The 18613-nt window shown below is 40.9% G+C and overlaps 1 protein-coding gene across 1 annotated transcript; it reads left to right on the plus strand.

Annotated features, from left to right (window-relative positions):
* Positions 1 to 8224: 8224 nt before the first annotated feature.
* On the plus strand, positions 8225 to 11361 carry camk2n2a (calcium/calmodulin-dependent protein kinase II inhibitor 2a). The gene is made up of 2 exons (XM_030752873.1): positions 8225 to 8780; positions 9457 to 11361. The coding sequence occupies exons 1-2, from the start codon at positions 8612 to 8614 to the stop codon at positions 9525 to 9527; spliced, it is 240 nt and encodes a 79-aa protein (XP_030608733.1). The 5' UTR covers positions 8225 to 8611; the 3' UTR covers positions 9528 to 11361.
* The last annotated feature ends 7252 nt before the right edge of the window (positions 11362 to 18613 follow it).

Consider the following 18613-nt stretch of genomic DNA (forward strand, 5'->3'; position numbering starts at 1 on the left):
GACACTCCAACAGACAGCAGGGTAACGGCAGAGATGCGGTATCTCAGGAGAGAGAGAGAGCCATCACAGCATGCCGTAGTCCCTGATGCCAATTACCGCTGTCACCCATCTGCTTTGGGCATGCAGTGAAACGTGGGATAAGTGACCTATTTTCTGACAGTAGTGTGACTGCAGAACTTCTCCTCACATCAACAAACCGACTGCTCTCTCCCTGAGGAGAGGAGGACAGGGGTGGCATCACAGGAAAATACAAGCTGGGCAAAAACAAAACATTGGTTTTATTTAAAGTTTTAGTTTGAGCAGGCCACACTAGGTTTACAGAATTAATTCGCATGAGAGGAAGTACTGCATTTCCATTTTTTTTCCTTTTTTTTGGTAGATACACTTTGCACCTACCAAAACACAAAAGCTTTAAAAATGTGTTAACTTTGTTATCTGTAGTGGTAACTATCCGTGCAGATAGCGGGTTTAATTTGCCTCACTTATATGTGCCTGAGATTCCTGCTGATTATTACAATGGAGCAGAATATAAATACCACGGCATTTAAAACATTTTAACACCATCCACTGTTCTGTTACTGTTCTGTGCTTAACTGGATCATTCAGGTCTGTGAATTACCAAAAGTAGCAGCTGTATTAATATAGAGTTTGCCCACTTGGGATCAGCAGAGCAATTTGGGAACACATCGTCAAATAAAGATATTCGTGAACATGTGCTAGCAAACAATTGCCTATTTGCACATGCAGCAGTCACAGAGCATAATATATATTCACCACCTACTTTAATGTAAATGTCTAATCAACACATCCAACCTTGAACCAGATGGGCTACAGCAGCAGACCACACTGGGTGGTGCTCCTGTCAGCTAAGAACAAGAAACTGAGGCTACAACGTTTGGCACACTTTAGCTGCCTAAGTACCAACTGAGCGTCATTTAATCCAAGTACTGTTGCTGACCATGTCCATCCTGTTATGAGCAGAGTGTACCCATCTCCTGATGGCTGCTTCCTGCTTGATAATGTGCCATGTCACAAACCTCAAATCATCTCAGTCTGGTTTCTTGAAAATGACAATGACTCCACTGTACTCAAATGGCCTCCACAGTCTCCAGATCTCAGTCCAATAGAGCACTTTTGGGATGTGGTATAGTCCCATCATGGATGTGCAGCTGACAAATCTGCAGCAGCTGTGTGATGCTGCCAAGCCAAGTTTATTTATAAAGCACTTTAAAAACAGTAACCACTGACCAAAGTGCTGTACATTAAACACATCAGGACAAAAGAAGATAACATTTAAAAAGGTAATTTAAAATTTTTTACTGTCATGTCAATCTCTGAGGAATGTTTCCAGCAGCTAGTTGATTCTGTGACATGAAGAATTAAGGCAGACAAAAGGGGTGCAACGTGGCAAGGTGTATCTAATGAAGTGGCCAGTGAGTGTAAGTTCAATATAAATATCCTTTGTTTTGGTGTCTATGTACCCCTGAGTTATACCAATGGCTCTTTACTCAGTGCTCAACTGTGCCTATCCCTCAGCTTCACTTCTACTGTGAAGTTTGCAGAGCTTTTTCTCTAAAAATTACTGTTAGGATTGGAAATTATGTTGGTAGTTGTGAGTAACAAGAGTGTGCTAGATTGCAAGAAGATGTTTTGGAAGGGGGCACACTCTCAACATTGGAGGAAATAATGAATATGAAACAACACACGGAACTAAACAACATGAAACATACACTTCTGATTAAGCTTCCACCTCGGATGTAAATGAGGTGTAGTGGAGACATAGAGTGCAGTGTGGCCTCTGTGTGGCTCCAGCGCGCTGTGCTCGACAGCTGTGAGCCTTTCTATTTCAGCTGTGTACTTGGTGATTCAAGGGCAGGAGCCCTGCCAATGTTCCTGCAATCTACTGGAGCATATTTATGCAGGAAAACAAACAGCATTAATCTTCATGATGAGGAGAGCGGATGTACACAGTAGTTTCCCTCAGTCAGTGAGTGCAGATGCTGTGTGTGTCTTTTCTTTCTGCTGGCCCTCGAAGCTAAGTTTTTAGTTTTCCTGAACAATGGACCTGCTCTGGCTCTCTCACACACATACATGCAGCTATATTTCCATCACTTCTAAAGTCTTTACATTGACTTATCATAAAGAGCATCGCTGTTGCCCAGTCTGACCTGACACAACGTTTTACACCTTAAATATAGTGCTTTACATGATGGGAACAATTTGTCCCCAGATGGGAGGCAAGTAAACACACACACACACACACACATAAAGTCACAAATCCTAAGAGCTGAATTGATCCTGGCTCTCAGCTCTAGACTTGTTATTGCTGTTTTTCCTCAGCTAGTGTTCCTTAAGGAGGAACAAAATGTGTACATATAGTGTGTGTGTGCGTGCATGTGTGTGTGTGTGTGTGTGTGTGTGTGTGTGTGTGTGTGTGTGTGTGTGTGTGTGTGTGTGTGTGTGTGTGTGTGTGTGCAAGTTCAGCAGAGCTTGGTCTCCTCAAGGGGAAAGATGGGGAGGGGGTGAGTGACTCAGCACAATGATTCATTTGTAATTTGGAGCAGTACTTCTTAAGGGTGGGCACACTTGTCAGAGATGAGACTGACTGAGTGAGCCGAATCATTGAGAATTGCTGCCTCCTAACAAGCCAGAGAAAAGGCAAAGAATAGGACAGAAAAGGAGACACCACAGCACAGCCAAAAATCAATTGCACTAAACAGACATAGGACAAATGAGGAGTCAGTGCATGTAAGTCAGATGGATTTAACAGTATGTGTGAGGCAGTGCATCAGTAAGGGGAAAAGCAGTGTCCCAGTAAGTAAAATGTATGGATGTTCTGGCCTAAATTGAGAACATGTAGCATCACCTGGTACTATATGGGTTAGCAGGCCAGATTTCCCCCCAAAGCCTCCAAATCTGTCGCCAACTGATGACATCATGTGAAATCCCTGGCCTTCGCTTGAACCCATGAATCAACAATTCTGCTTGTTGACAGCTGGAGGCTGCGGTTTATTGGGCAGGAAGAGCTTTGTGAGTCATCCCTGAGGATTTACATTGATACCGAGTGGCAGATCTGATTTCTGAATCATACCCCAATTAACTGAGTGTGAGAGAAAAAGCAAAGTTAAATAATTGAAGATAATCAGTTGCAGATACATATGCTGTACTGTAACCCAGCTTGGTCACTTTGTTTTTTTACAGCTAGCAACACCATGATTTAAGCCTCTGCGACTTGCTTTTGTCATCAGTGAAAGATGACTGTTTGGATTGAATCTGCTTCCACAGAGCTGGCTGCATGTTTTATTAGTATAAAGACATGCTCTCAGAGCTCAGGAATATATTTTGCACGTGGTTATGTGGTCCTGCCAGCAGCTCAGAGCTAATGTTCACTCTGTGGTCATTCCATGTCTCATCCCCAAAGGAGCCTCTCAAGCACTACTGATCTCAAGACTGATATCAGCTGGTACCTCTAACCAGTCAGTTATGCAGACAGGATGCCATAAAAGATGAAAGGTTATTGCCTCTTTATAGAAAGGTCAGCTGGCCTGAGTTGTTGAAACAGGTTTGGTGCAAAAATAGGCCTTTTGTCAGATCTCTATTGTCGCTTTTTATGAGACACCATGCGCTATGAAGACAAGATGAGGACAGAGTGCTGAAACATATGCAGCAGGGACTAAAAATAATGCTCTTTTAACTTAATAAAAAAGTATACTGTCCCTGTCCATGGTGCTGAATTGAGTAATTCTCTTATTTTCTGCTGCAAACAGATAGTTTCAATAAGGAGAGAGCATTTGGAAGAACTGAACATGATTTATTGAGATACAGAATTCAGTTAAGCTGTCTGACAATTAGACTCCAATGACCCATCATAGCAGAACAGAATCTCAGCGGTGATAAGAATTAAGACAGGAACGCACACCCCGAGTCTAAATGCTGGTGTTGGTGAGGATGAAGATAGAGACTTGGATAGGGCTCTGAGTGACTAGGATGAGGTGAAGATCGGGAAGAGGTAGGCTGCACAAATTAGAGCCTGAAAGTGAGAATGACAGAAGAGTGCTGAGACTTAAAGTATGCAGAATAGTGGCTGACTGGCTCGGAGAAGGTGGACAAGAAGATGACTCGACTAGGGCAATGATGTCAGCATGAACTTGACAGTGTGGGAAAGTGGAAATGATGTAAAGAATAGACTAGCAGCCAAACATCCAGGAAAGCAGTCAGATGAGTGATCACAAATCTTCCTTCGTGACCATGTTATGATATCTAAACATCTGTATTCTACTTCATAGCTTTGTACTTATTCTAAATACCATGTTGTATAACCCCATGATGTTTTTCATGCTTTTCTGTAGATATAAGGTTATACAGACCATTATTAGTTTCCACATACCCCTGCATATGTTCTTGTACATGTGATATGTTTTTTTGATCTGGGTCAAAAAGTGACATGACAGTATTGCTGTGTTAATAAACACAAGCAAACCATAGTGAAGTTCTATAAAAACATTACAACAGTCTGCTGAGCATTCTGGTGTTGATGGAGAGGTATCCTAAAACTAAGTCTGCTCTGTTCTGAACTAAATACAGACTGTTAGAGCATCATGACTAAGGGAGGGGCAAAAAATGTAATTTTCAAGCAGCAGCTGTGACTTTTTTAATGTCAGTATGCTCAGACAATGAAAGATAGTGGTCCAGTGTAATTTGCCATAATCTAATTGACTTGTTCTAGTTTTGAGCCCTGTGCACGGAGCTGTTAGTGTACTCTCACTAATCACAGATTTTAATTTAGATTTATGTAAAAATTGCATGATTGTACTGACCAAGTTTAGCACAACCATCAATGTGTCCTAACATATTAGATAAATTATTGCAGTTATTACCAGACTAAAGCACAGTGGAATAATTAGCTTATGGCCATAGCACCCTGAGCATGCCTCTCTGATCTGATCTTGGACACTAAGCAGGGTTGGGCCTGGTTAGAACTTGAATGAGAGACCACCTGGAAGTGCTGTTTCCTTTGGGTACCTTGGCTCCCTCCCACAGTCCAAAAACCTGCATGTTAGATTAGTTAGCGATTCTAAATTAACCATGGATGTGACAAACGTATAGAATAAAGCAATGTATGGATAAGATTTGTTTCTCTTCCAAGCAGTCAAACTTGTATTTTTTTTTAGTTGAATCTACGAAGAATGACAAAGATAACACAGTTTGACAGACATAAAATAGTATTTTTGCATCAACAAGGTGATTCCCAACTCCAAACATGGCAGTGTGTCTTTAAAAAAACTGAAGGAACGGACTCCAGGGTGGTTTGGAGTTTGAGCAGGTGAAGAAATGTAAATAATAAGAGTGTTGCTGCTTAAGCATTTAGGTTTCTGTATGTTCGTTTATCGAACAGGAATGAGACTCAACAACGGAATAAGGAGTCCAATTATTAAATTTAATAAAGCCATTTCAAACAGTTTTACAGATTATTCTGGGTCAGACTGCATGCCATGCAGTATGACATGAAGTGCTGGCACATTCTAATTCGGCTTACAGTTTCATGTAGTCACAGCTTATCAATCTTGGTTACATCATTATACAAAACAAAATGTGGAAAACAGAGAATTTCAACAACAGGGTGACCTCGAAGTCTCCATTTCTATCATTGTGTAGTCTTCATCAGTGTGGTTCATTGTACAGTCAGAACACAAAGTTCATGATGACACGGAACATTATAAGCTTCTGTATTTTTAATCAGTTATGTTTATCTTCCAGTCTAAGACAAATTTCTCAGGCAAGTAAATGTACATAAGGTATACATATGGCATATACCATGAGTATATTCCTTCAATCCCCCTTTTGACCTCAGACATTTCTGAAGTCAACTTCACCAGCTTGACCTGGGGTGGTCAGCCAGGACTGCATTGATGTTAAGAGCCAGAAGAGGATTCTTTGTGAAAACTAATCTTAAACTATTGTGATTGTAAATTTAGCATAAAAATTTAAACAGGGTTAAATAATGTCATTTAAAATGGATGTATATACTTTCTATACTTTCTTATGGCCTGAAAAACAAAAAGAAAACAAGCATTAGTCTTTTGTGTGTCAGTGTTGTTTAGTGAAGTGGATTAGCATTTAAATTTAATCAGTCCAAAGTAAATTCTGCATATAAATTAGCCCACATGACAAACAGTAACATAAAACAGTCACTATCTAATAATTTGCCTCAAATTAATTAAAAATGTGGATTGCATCCTTTCAGGGTCAAATCCACTTCCAGTAGATGAAAATCTTACTGCAAACATAAAGTTATGTTTATCTTCCAGTCTAAGACAAATTTTCCAGGCAAGTAAATGTACATAAGGTATACATATGGCATATACCATGATTATATTCCTTCACAGGCAACTATATATGTCATAATCTGCCACTACTTTAGACTTGCCAGGCCGATGTCAGATGGTAAATCAAAAAGGCTGCAGTGAAAGGTACCACTGGGTCAGGTGACTGTTGTGATCCTTCATGGAATTGATCCAAGTGAGTGCTCAGTGATCAGTGGCTGAGGTGGACATTGCCGTTCCACCTAATCACATTTTATGTATGCAGCTAGATACTGGCCACATACATAGTACGCCAAAGGCAGAGGAGAAGGGAATTCGTAGGTGTTTGCACACCATAGTAATTTCCCTTAGTAATTTCCCTTTGGGATCAATAAAGTATTCTGACTGACTGACTGACTGATAGAGGCAAAATGCAAAGGAAAGAAACAACACCACTGGCATCTGGATGTCATCCTCTTCCTCCTCACCTTAAGCCTCATCTCCAGAACTACAGTCAGGGTTCTAACACAAACAAAAGTGTATAAGCATGTTCATTTATTCCTAAGATTGTCACAATTTCTTACTGTCAGCTGATCAGACATGGGACCCTCCCATCCTCTCCAGACAGCTGACAATGAGCCAGCTATACAATAATAACAGCTGGTTATAAGTTAACATTATGCCAGTTAATGTTAGGCTTGAGTGTCCTAAAAATCACACTTTCCCTCTGATAAACAGTTTGATTACATCCTTACTAAATGTCAAAACCAGCAAGTGGTGAGATTTTGCACACTAACTTTAAAACAGGCAGTACATGCAAGGAAATCCTCAAACATCTTTCAGCTAAAGGAATTTTGAATGGAAGAGTGGTTAAAGATTTCAGCAAGTTATAAAAAATGCTATAGGAAGTTATTTCTGTCAAAGGGAGGTAATATTACCTTCTAATACCTTGGAGGGAGGTTGATAGGTTTAAATACCTGAAGTCAACCACCCAAAGCAACAGAGAGTGTACAAGAGAGGTGAAGAAAAGAGTGAAGGCAGGGTGGAATGTTTGGAGACAAGTATCGGGGTGATTTGTGACAGAAGGATAGCAGCAAGAGTGAAAGGGAAGATTTACAAGATGGTTTGGAGATGTGGCACTGACAAGGAGACAGAAAGCAGAGTTGAAAATGCTGAGATTTTCTTTGGGAGTGGCCAGAATGGACAGGATTAGAAATGAGTACATCAGAGGGACATCTCAGGTCGATCAGTTTGCTGACAAAGATAGAGAGGCACGGTGAAGATAGTTTGGACATGTGCAGAGGAGGGATAGTGGATACATTGGATAAAGGAGGCTGAATATGGAGCCACCAGGCAGTAGGAAAAGAGCAAGACCACAGAGAAGGCTCATGGATGTAGTGAAGGAGGAGATGCAGAGGGTTGGTGTGACAGAAGAGGATGCTAGGGATAGGGTAAGATGGAAGCAGATGAATTGCTGTGGGGACCCCTAAAGGGAGCAGTCAAAAGAAGACATGAGTTTTATCTATGCACTGCACAAGGAAAAAAAACGTGCTTGAGCACTTGAGGAAATGTCTTTACTTGCTAGCTGTGCAGTGATACTACTGATTACTGAGCTGCAAACTACAGGCTAACATGTTTGGATTTTGTTAAAACCTGTGGTAACCTATGGAAGGGAAATGCAGCCAATAATGTGCGACATCATGTGCTTTCCTCTGTCTATACACTGAATGGGAAAAGTCTACCTCTCGAAGCCTCACACGGCTGCTTCAGTATCTAGCAGTTCCATCTCTCGCCTGTTGGTGTCAGTCTTGTTCCTCTACCTCTCGGAGTCCCCTCGCTCACACGCATTTACACACAAACACACACTCTCGCGCTTCAAACCCGGATGGATGACTTCACCGTTCTGCCTGGGTTTCCTTTATGATCCCGGGATCTCCCACTTCCCTCGCCAGACATCAGCCAGCAACACAGGTGAACACATCGCTCTCTCTCTCTCTGTCTTTCACACATACACACAAATACACACACACAGTCACGCTCGGTTTCTCTGCCGTTGCTGCTGTAACACATCCAGAGACCACAGAGAGACCACAACAGCACCCGGACCTCACGCACCGGCTCCCCTCATCCACACAGAGAGAGGATCGCAGCAGGAGGCGCATCACAACTGCTGCAACTCGCGCTAAGAGGACTGTACGGCTGCACTGGGCACCACCGAGGAAGACTTTTTTCAACTTTTCTTAAAAAAAAAAAAAAAAAAGAATAAAAGATTCCAGAAGCTGGTGACCCTTCTTTATTGTCGTGCCACGATGTCCGAGGTGCTGCCATATAACGAGGGGAAAATGAGTGGCTATGGGGCGGACAGCGAGGTCAGTCAGATGTCCTTTAGCTGCGGACTGCAGGACACAAGCGCCTTTTTCGCAGCATCGCAGGCGAAAAGACCCCCAAAACTGGGACAGATCGGCAGAGCCAAGAGAGGTAAAATTAATTCGTAGGCTTCACATTTAGTCATTATGAATGATAAAGAGGCAGAATTATTTATGCGGCGCAAATATGAACACATTGTGCGAATGGCGCAAATCTGCAGCGCATTAAAGTGACTTGAAATGAGCACAGCAGTAAGTTCACACATTATAATTCTGTCTTATTTCGTTGTCTTGTTGTTTCTAGAATCTTCCATATAATTTCCATCAGCGCAGCTGCACGCAAAATGCACCGTTGTTTGTTTTTGTTGTTTTTGTTTTGTTTTTGTTTTTTATTGTTATTGGTTGTTGACGACATAATATTCGTGCAAGGACACACCCCGTGATGCACTCGTCTAACAATAGGGTTAAAACGTAAGGATCAAAAACCTGGCTCTTCGCCATTATCGAGAATGAGTTGTTTTCATCAAGTGCGCGTACGTGGAGATTGGGGATTTGCAGTAGTACTTTTTTTTTTTTAAATTCACAGTGCACTCGAGCCAGATTTGCCCAAACTTACTTTTATTCAGTGCGCAATATCCCCCTTAGTGTATAAATCATAAATAGCAGTCAATCCTGGGAGTTTCTGGTGAAAGAAATCGTGACTTGTGATCAGAACCATCTTCTAACACCTCACAGAAATCTCGTGGTGCCTCTCAGTAAAACATCCTCTTCCTGTTTTCTCCCCACAGTGGTCATCGAGGACGACCGAATAGACGAGGTCCTGAAGGGGATGACAGATAAGTCTTCGCCTGGCGTTTAAACATGAACGATGCCTTGCAGACTTTTTAATTTTGATCACCGATTTGAAGCACTTGTCGGCTGTGCATGTTCGAGGATTGTGCGGGAGGAAAAAAAAATCGACGGCACTAAGCGAGGATGGGGTGATGAAACGACATGAAAAAGAGGCAGAGAAGAGGGGACGGAGAAGGCTAAAGAGAAGAGATAAAGGGAAGAGGAAGAAAGAATGAGGAAGAGAGAGAGAGACTCTGGAAGGAAAAAAAAGACCAAGATTTATCATGGGATTGCTGGCAATTCTCCAAACGAATCCCGATTTTAACTACTGCTGCGCAGCAGGATGTTGAGATGGCGGACCCTGCTCTGTATCTCAACCTCTGCTGACTTTAATGATGGATGAACTTGTCATTAATTCACGACCATCTCTATTTTTCCTCCTTCTCCAAAAGCGCTGTAAGCAGCAAAAAATACTGCAGCTAGAGAGTGAAGCTAAATCCTAGTCCCATTTCAATAAGTTGTAGACTTGATAGGGTAAGATCCCCCCACCCCCTCCTTTAGGCTCTGCTTTGTTGATTCAATCAGCGACGGTGCATTCAAGGGAGCTGTCCTTTCAGCACTGGTCCAATGCATTCCTGTTGCTGCTAATGCTTTTTGAAAACAGACCTACCAAAACTCTACAGTCTGCTAAATAGAGGAGACCCATTGTATGTAAAAACAAAGAAGCAAACAAAACACACACACATATATAAATATATATATATATATATATATATAGATAGATAGATCTATAGGCGGGTGCAATGTTAATATTTTCTGTTTTGGCACTTAAACAACAATAGGCTGCAGATTAAATTAAAAAAAAAAAAACAGGCTACATTCTTGTTCTTGGTTAAAGGTGCAGGCTGACACCTTCATGTAGCTGATCTACACCTGCACATATCTCTTTTTTTCCTTTAAAAAAATAATTTTCTTTGCATTTCCAAATGCTCAGATATCTACAGAGGCCAGCAGGAACATGGACATTATAGTACTGTTTTAAATAATAGTCATGAAATTGATGGGAAAAAAAATGCTCTTTATAATTTGGTTATTTCGATTTTGCAAATATTTGTGTTTCGTCTTCTATGACTTTGAAGATTCTCTCCATCTATTTGCATGAACTTTCACTCCGGTGCCAACGCAGGTGCCACCACTCTTACCCTGGCACGCTTCTTTTTAACGAAAGTCATATTTGTATTTTTATATCTAAATATTTGTTATTTAAATTATATGCTAGTCTATTGTCTTAGAATTCATCAACAGGAGTATTTGTATTACGGAGAGGATATACAGAATGAGACTAGGCTTCAGAGATGGGAATCTAAGATTTTTTTTTTTTTTTCTGGTGGACTGGTCTCATTCTATATCAGATGTCGCACATTTTTTAAAGACTAACTGAATGTGTCTGGGGTTTTTGCACACATCAATGTTAAACTATTATTAAGAAATCGTATACTGTGACTTGAGCTTCGTTGATGAATTTGTTAGAAAATGGCAGTTTTAGAGTATATTGCACTGTTTACGAGTATCCTCAAATAACATGTTGTTATATGATCGATTTTGGACATTACCGTTTTTGTTTTGTTCTGTTTTGTTTTTGGTTTTGGGTTTTTTTTTAAATTTTTGTTTATTTTGTACCATTATTTTAAAGAAACTGGATATGGTTTGTTGTGCATGAAACCTTAATATTTTCAATAATGAAACATCGTTTTATGAAGCAAAAAAGCAACAAAAATGTCATGACATTCTAAGAATGAGTCATTGTACATTATGATGCCATTTTCACTGTATTTGGTGAATTAATAAATGGTGAAAGAAAATGTTAATGTGATTCTTTCATATGGCTTTTGTCCCAAGACGACTCACTCTTTCTCTCTGTGTGTGCGGGCAGAATAACAAACAGTGAGCCAGCAACGCAGAAATTTGGACTGTTCCTGTGAATCAAACTGAAGAAGACAAAAAGAATAAAACAAAGGGCGCATTGTGCAGCACGCATTGTTTGCAGTGCTGGGAATCAAAAGGCCTTTTGCAATCAGTAGCCTTCACCTCTGTGACAGTAAATACTGATCCTTAATTAAAGAGCGGGGAAGAAAGAGTGATCCATCTGTTGAGCTGTTAAACAGCTCTTGTGCTGGCCTATGCTAGTGAATCCATTAAATCACAGACCCCTGGAGAGCTACAATTGGCCACACGGCCATCTATCAAAGTCTGGCAGTGTCCTTCATACAGTAGCTCTCAATTAGTCTACCACAGGCATGTTCAGTCTTGCTTTAATTTGACGACTCTGATGCAGGTGTATCATATGTATCAAGGTCTTAAAACAGTGGTTGCAACATTTTTCATCTGATGTGCCCCCACTTTTAAGGACTTTTTACATTCAGAGGTGTTCAGTTGAATTCATTTTAACCTGGATCTGAACAACTTCCACCATGCCACCTCTCAGTTATCCTTAGTCAACTGTTCCATTACAAATCCAGCCACTACATTAAGCTATATGGCTCCACCTTTTTTCTTTTACCAGCTATTCATGTTATTATAACATAAGGACCAGTGATTTCACCCATTTAACCACTATGTTTAGCCAAAGACCTTTTAAATCCTCAAGAACTGCCACTCTTCAGACTTAGGTTTTCATATAAGTCACTCACCAGGCAGTCCTGAATGAATGCAGTCCTGTGATGCTGTAGTTCAAAAAAACTACATTTTTGGAAATCTTCATCAAGTTTTTGATTGAAGTGGTTTAAGAAAATAACAATTCCACTTTAAAAATTTTTTTTTTTACAGGTTTCAATTGTAGTAAAATGCCTTTCTGTCAGTATATGGGATGACACAGCACCATGAGCTACTTTACGGCATGGCTCATTTTGATTTCAGGTACCAAGTGAGGATTTTTGGCAGCAGCTGTGTCTTATGCACACAACTTTTTTAGGTTAGATGTCCCCATTCATGGCAACCTTCTGATAAATAGGATGATCTGTTGCTGAGCAGAATTTGCTGAAAGAGAGAACATAGTAACCTTGTGACCATGTGGCAAATCAACAGTAGACCTAAATATCCTGGAATTCATGATGAATATCAGTTTCTTTTCTTGCCAAATGGTAAGCCACTCCACAGTCTTTCCCTTTTGAAGTATCCCCCTTAACAGTGATTCCTGCTTGGGAATCACTGTTTTTTTGTTTGCTTGCTTTTTTCACACTAGGCCATCTGCAAATTTAGGAGAAGCTGTCAAAAAGGAAAGCTGAAGAATTCTGTGCCAGCAACACTGTGGCTGTTTTTGTGAAACAGGGTCAGTTAATATCAGCTCTCTTCCACCTGGAGTGGTACACAAACCTGAAGAGCATTGATGACAATTCAATAAAAACTAATTTCCCCGTAATCATGCTCGAGCTTTATTTCTGGAAATCATGCCAGCTTAATAATAGATTTCATCAGTTTCATCAAACATAAGGTACCAAGACAGGTCTATAAACAGCTACATGTTATGGCAACAACACATGCATTTTTCTGAATTGCGCGCTATCCTAATGAAAGAACACAAGAACATCAACAAAGCATCACAAGTGGAGCCATCCACGTTCCCATCAGCGACATTATTGACTGTCCTGACAACATCAGCACTGTGCAGAATGAACAAATAGTGCTATTGATTATGTTGTTGTTGTGGATGGTCTGGGGGTGTGTGTATAGCTGTGTGAGGCCGTGGACAATTACACATCTCACAGTAATGGGCAGCCCTGGCAGGCTGGAACCGGACTGACATATACAGGCAGATATTGAGTTGTGTCAGCTTCATGCCTCTTACTCTGTCACCAGTGCGTCTCTGTGCATGTGAATTTTACAGTAAATCATTTAAAAGTGCTGCTATCAATAGTACTGCAGTGATTGTTCAGATTTATTGTTATGGACAATTTTCCAATGTTTTCATGTTCATCTACAGAAACTAACAGGAGACAGATTCTCCTAAAAGAAAATACCTCTCTAACTATTAAGAACACATAACAGACGGTTTCATTGAGTAATATATTGGTTCATTGCAACTATTACATTTGAGTCACAGAGATAAGACTTCAGTTTATCATTAAGTCAATGCAATGTGAAACACACAAACTCTTTGTTAATTCTTTATTGGTTGAGGAACCACACATGATAAGTTGATTTGCAACTAAAACTTTTTTAAAAATTAGGGAATAGGTCAAAAAACAATTCTGCAATAAAGCTCTGAATTTTGAATTTCCAAGTATTTCAATGACCTCTCATCCAAGAGGCTTCTTCAGTTCTAAAACAGCTGGTGGAGAGTCACAGGCATTGAACCCTTAGTGAAGGCTGTCCCCTTTCCAGATTCCCTTTCAACCGCCACTTAAACCTTGGCTCAGGTGACCTCAATAGTTTGGCATGATCGTGAAGTGGGGCAATGTCTTGCAGAGATTTCACACCTTGGTCCTGATGATAATGATGACCTACCCACATGTTTTTAAAACCTTGCCTCATGTGACAACTTACATGATTAATTGCCTCAGGACCACCTCCACCTCCACTATCAGTCATGGATTGGCCTCCCCAGAGTCCGGACCTCAAGATTATTGAAGCAGTGTGGGATCATCTTGACAAAGAAAAAAACAAAAGACAGCCAACATCCAAAGAAGAGCTTTGAGTGTCCTTCAAGAAGCCTGGAGAACGATTCTTGGAGTCTACAATTACAAGAAATTACACGAAAGCTGCCTCAGAGAGGTCAGGCTGTGATGAAGAATAAAGGTGGTCATACCAAATATTGACTTTCAAGCTTGTCAGAGCTGCACAAACCTTACATGCTGTATTTCCATGTGTGTTTGCACATGTAATATAGTTCAATAAATTGCTGCACCAATTTAGGTGGCTCAAGATATTAACATAGTACTGTATGCATCTAAATTAAAAAGTAATAATCAGTTCCCTTTAAACTGCAGGGTAAGATGCTTCTGGAATATTTCTGTCAACCTGTGAGCTACTGCCCTCTGATGACACAGTCATTCAGTTCAATCCAGTCATCATTTTACAACTGTGAAGGTCAGAGGTCACCTGACTGTTGGCTGGACTTGCAGATGTAACTCGGGCTGACGTAGAAGGTAGTCTGAGAGTTCAGGCCATGCTAGGGTCACAAGAAACATGACATTCTGTGCTAGGATGGAAACACAAGCACCACAAACACGCAGAAAGAGCACTGTAGATGTCATTGCCACCGTACCCTCTGTTGTCATCCCTAAAACACACAAACACCACTTTCCCCCCCATCCCAAGTGGACATCCATTAATATTTCTCCTGCTGTTACGTAACTCTGCCGCGCAAGATATGATACCATTATTCTGCCCCACGAGACGTGCTGTTGAAAGCAGCAGCAGTGTTTTCTTTTAGACTACATTGCTTTTAATAAAGCTGCCTCCACTACTCTAAGGCAACTGGCTGCACTGTGGGTGAGTAAAAGGAAAATTCAAGCTTTTACAGCTGGGGTCCTATTATCAAGGATTTAGCCACAGCTACTGTCTGTTATGTTAAAACACTGTACTCCGTAACACTTTGATTGCCAGACAGTAATAATGGGGAACACGAAAAACCACTGATTTAAGCCACCTCAACTGGACCAAAAGTGAGTGTCCCTGAAATGCAAGTAAGTGTGTACGCAAACATGGTATGTAACTGCAAAGGTTAAAGTTGAACCGCACATACCACTATGACCTACAATATGAGGGTCACATGATTGATGGGGAGCCGTGGGGGCTGAGGTAGTATTACCATTAGCAAGCTAATCTGCGAGAATGTTTACGGGCGCTGCTGGGTGTGTGAGCTATTTCTATATTAGGAAAAGACAGCAGAAAGAACCAGAAACAACTGGAAACATAAACTCTTTTAAAGGTTTTTCTAAGTCTGATCAAGTTTGAACCAATATTCATATTGATTATAATATAGTTTTAAAGGAAGTTGGCTTTTGTAAAACTTTGTTGTGTTTTTTAGTTTCTTCCCACCTCTTGTTTTGTTTGGCGTCTTTCCCGCCATTGGCTTTCCGTCTGCTCTCTCTGGACCAGAAAGACCTTTTTTAACAGCAGACATCTTGGCCTGTCACCGTAGCAATAACACAGATAATCTGATGATGGATGCATGCCACTGAGGGAGGTCCTGCTCATGTGCAGGCTGGTCGACACAGTGGAACTGAGCCATCATTGCTTTAAGAACAGCTGTGCAAAGTTCTTCAGTGATTGCTGGACCTTCTTACAGAACAGGCAAGGAAGGCAACTGAAAACGAGCTCATTATTGCTTTTCGTCTGTTTCAGTTTGTCACATCTCATTTTGCAAATGAAAGTGCCTGTGGAGACTGTGTGGATGTTTACCACAGACAGCTTGGGTAAAAACGACTTTTTTCATCTTCCAAATAATCCGTATTGAAAAGAAATTTCCTTTTCCCTCCAACTGTAAATGTTTATTTTCTACACACTCAGTGGGCATTTTATTAAGCACACCTTAGTTTAACCAGGTTGGACTCCCTTTTCACATTTAGAACTGCTTTAATTCTTCATGGCACAGATTCAACAAGGTGCTGGAAACATTCCTCAGAGATTTTGGTCTATACTGATACCATAGCATCACACAGTTGCTGCACATCCATGATATGAATCTCCTGTTCTACTTCATCCCAAAGGTGCTCTGTTGAATTGAGATCTGGTGACTGTGGAGACCATTTGAGTGCAGTGGACTCATTGTCGTGTTCAAGAAACACATTTGACATGATTTGAGCTTCGTGACATGGTTTGTTATCCTGCTGGAAGCAGCCATCAGAAGATGACTGCACTGTGCTCATAAAAGGCATGAAAGGGTCCAAAGTGTGCCAAGAAAATATACATGACACCATCACACCACCACCAGGATGGATCCATGTTTCATATTGTTTACTCTAAATTCGAATCCTGCCATCTGAATGTCATAACAGAAATTGAGACTCATCAGACCAGGTGATGTTTTTACAATCTTCTGTTGTCCGATTTTGGTGAGCCTATGCAAATTTTAGCCTCAGTTTCATGTTCTTAGCTGACAGGAGTGGCACCTGGCGCATTCAGAGATGCTCCTCTGCATAGTTTGATTGTAACAAGTGCTTATTTGAGTTACTGCTGCCTTCCTGTCAGCTCCAAGCAGTCTAGCCATTCTCATCTGACCTCTGACATCAACAAAAAGAATTTCACCCAGAGAACTGCCGCTCTCTGGATGTTTTCTCTTTTCTGGACCATTCTCTGTAAACCCTAGAGACGGTTGTGTGGGAAAATCACAGTAGATCAGCAGTTTCTGAAATACTCAGAGCAACAACCATGCCCTGTTCAAAGTCACTTAAATCGCATTTCTTCTCCATCCTGCTCAGTTTGAACTTCAGTGGTTTGTCTCGGCCGTGTCTGCATGCTTGAGTTGCTGTCATGTGATTGGCTGATTAGATAGTTGCATTAACGAGCAGTTGAACATTGTACCTAATGAAGTGGCCGGAGACATAACTTTTGACTGGTACTGTATCTTTCATGATTTACACACTAAAATTGCTGCTTTGACATTTTTTATGCAACATAATGGATTATGAACACTATGCAGATGCTTACTTGAATCACATCAAATTCATACGAGTATGATGAATGAGAAAAAATAATGGGGCCACTTTTATGAAAAAAATCATGGCTAGAGAAGTCTTATGAGACATGTGATAAATATAAAATAACATTTTCTTTTCCATATGGGAAGCCTGGCCAACCTTTCAGCTCTCAGCAGTACGATGAGATTATCACACCCAAAAGGAATGATTGTAAAAGAAAAAAAATGCAGCAGTAGCAACTAAAACTTAACTGGGATGCAAGCAGGCAGCGAATCTGTGTCATGATTCTGTTTAAACACAAATGTGGCAGAATAAATCCAGAGATGTTTTGTAAAAGCATGCAGTAGACTGTTTGACTTGCATGATCCCCCACAGAACACCCACACACCAAACCATTCAGAGCCAAACGATGCTTACAGAGACGACAGGGTGGTGGCGGTGAAGACAGACAAGAGAGAGACAGACACGAGCGATAGAGAGAGGCATTGAGTGTGCAGTAGATTAGTGTTGTTGCTGCCCTTGGGCAACAGAGCATAGAGGACAATTAGCAGCAGGAGAGAAAAAGTCTGGCTCCATTTTCTCACACACACATAAATACTCAGCACTCACTTAATCACAGCTTGAGACACCTGGATTTTACAAGTGATCAGGTGAAGAAGCAAAAACTTTTGAGATAGAATATATTTATGTTTATGTTAAACCTCTTCTGTGTACGGCCTCTGCCTCGCTCTGAGGTTATATAACACAAGCCCTGTCGAGTTAAATCTCACTGTCGGGGTCTGTGCTACTGCACATCAGTCAGTCCGACTAACAGAGCTGAAAATTAAATTTAAGGATGGAGGAAGTTATTCGTATACGGACGGGACACAAACTAAAGTAATAAAACTGAACCCAAAGGAGGAAGAAGTGGGGAAAATAACATTGTGCTGCAGGGGAAACTATAACTCTGCGAACAGGGACATGCCCAACCTCCACCCACAGAGTGCTGAATCCATTACGCTATGTCCCAGAGCTACAGAGTAGCTGGTTGCTGCCCCTGCCCCCACCACAGCCTCTGTGGTCAGTATTAAACCCACTGCCGTTTAAGACTTACATAAGTACCCTCCTGCCATGCACAATAAACAGGTACCAGGCTGTACCTGATCTGCTGATCAGGGAGTCAGGGCATTACACTCATTTGTCACCATGGAAACCAGAGTGTAGCCAGATAACTATCCAGTGGGGTTTACCCAGATTTGTAAGCATATGCAAATAAATGTTGTTATGCGACATCCAAAAGCAACAGTACAGTTACTTCATATAGTGAGACTGTTAATGTTTAACTTCAAATACTTAATTTAGCACTGTAGAGATCTTTCTTTTTTTGTTGCATTTAAACTTTTATTCATGTGGATGGGCAATGTGATTTCTAGTGTTTGTGTTCTAGTGTTCGTGTGCCACACAAAAACACAAGCCCCTGTTTCTTGGTGTCCTG

This window comes from Archocentrus centrarchus, chromosome 17 (genome assembly GCF_007364275.1).
Source record: "Archocentrus centrarchus isolate MPI-CPG fArcCen1 chromosome 17, fArcCen1, whole genome shotgun sequence".
Lineage (NCBI taxonomy): Eukaryota > Metazoa > Chordata > Actinopteri > Cichliformes > Cichlidae > Archocentrus > Archocentrus centrarchus.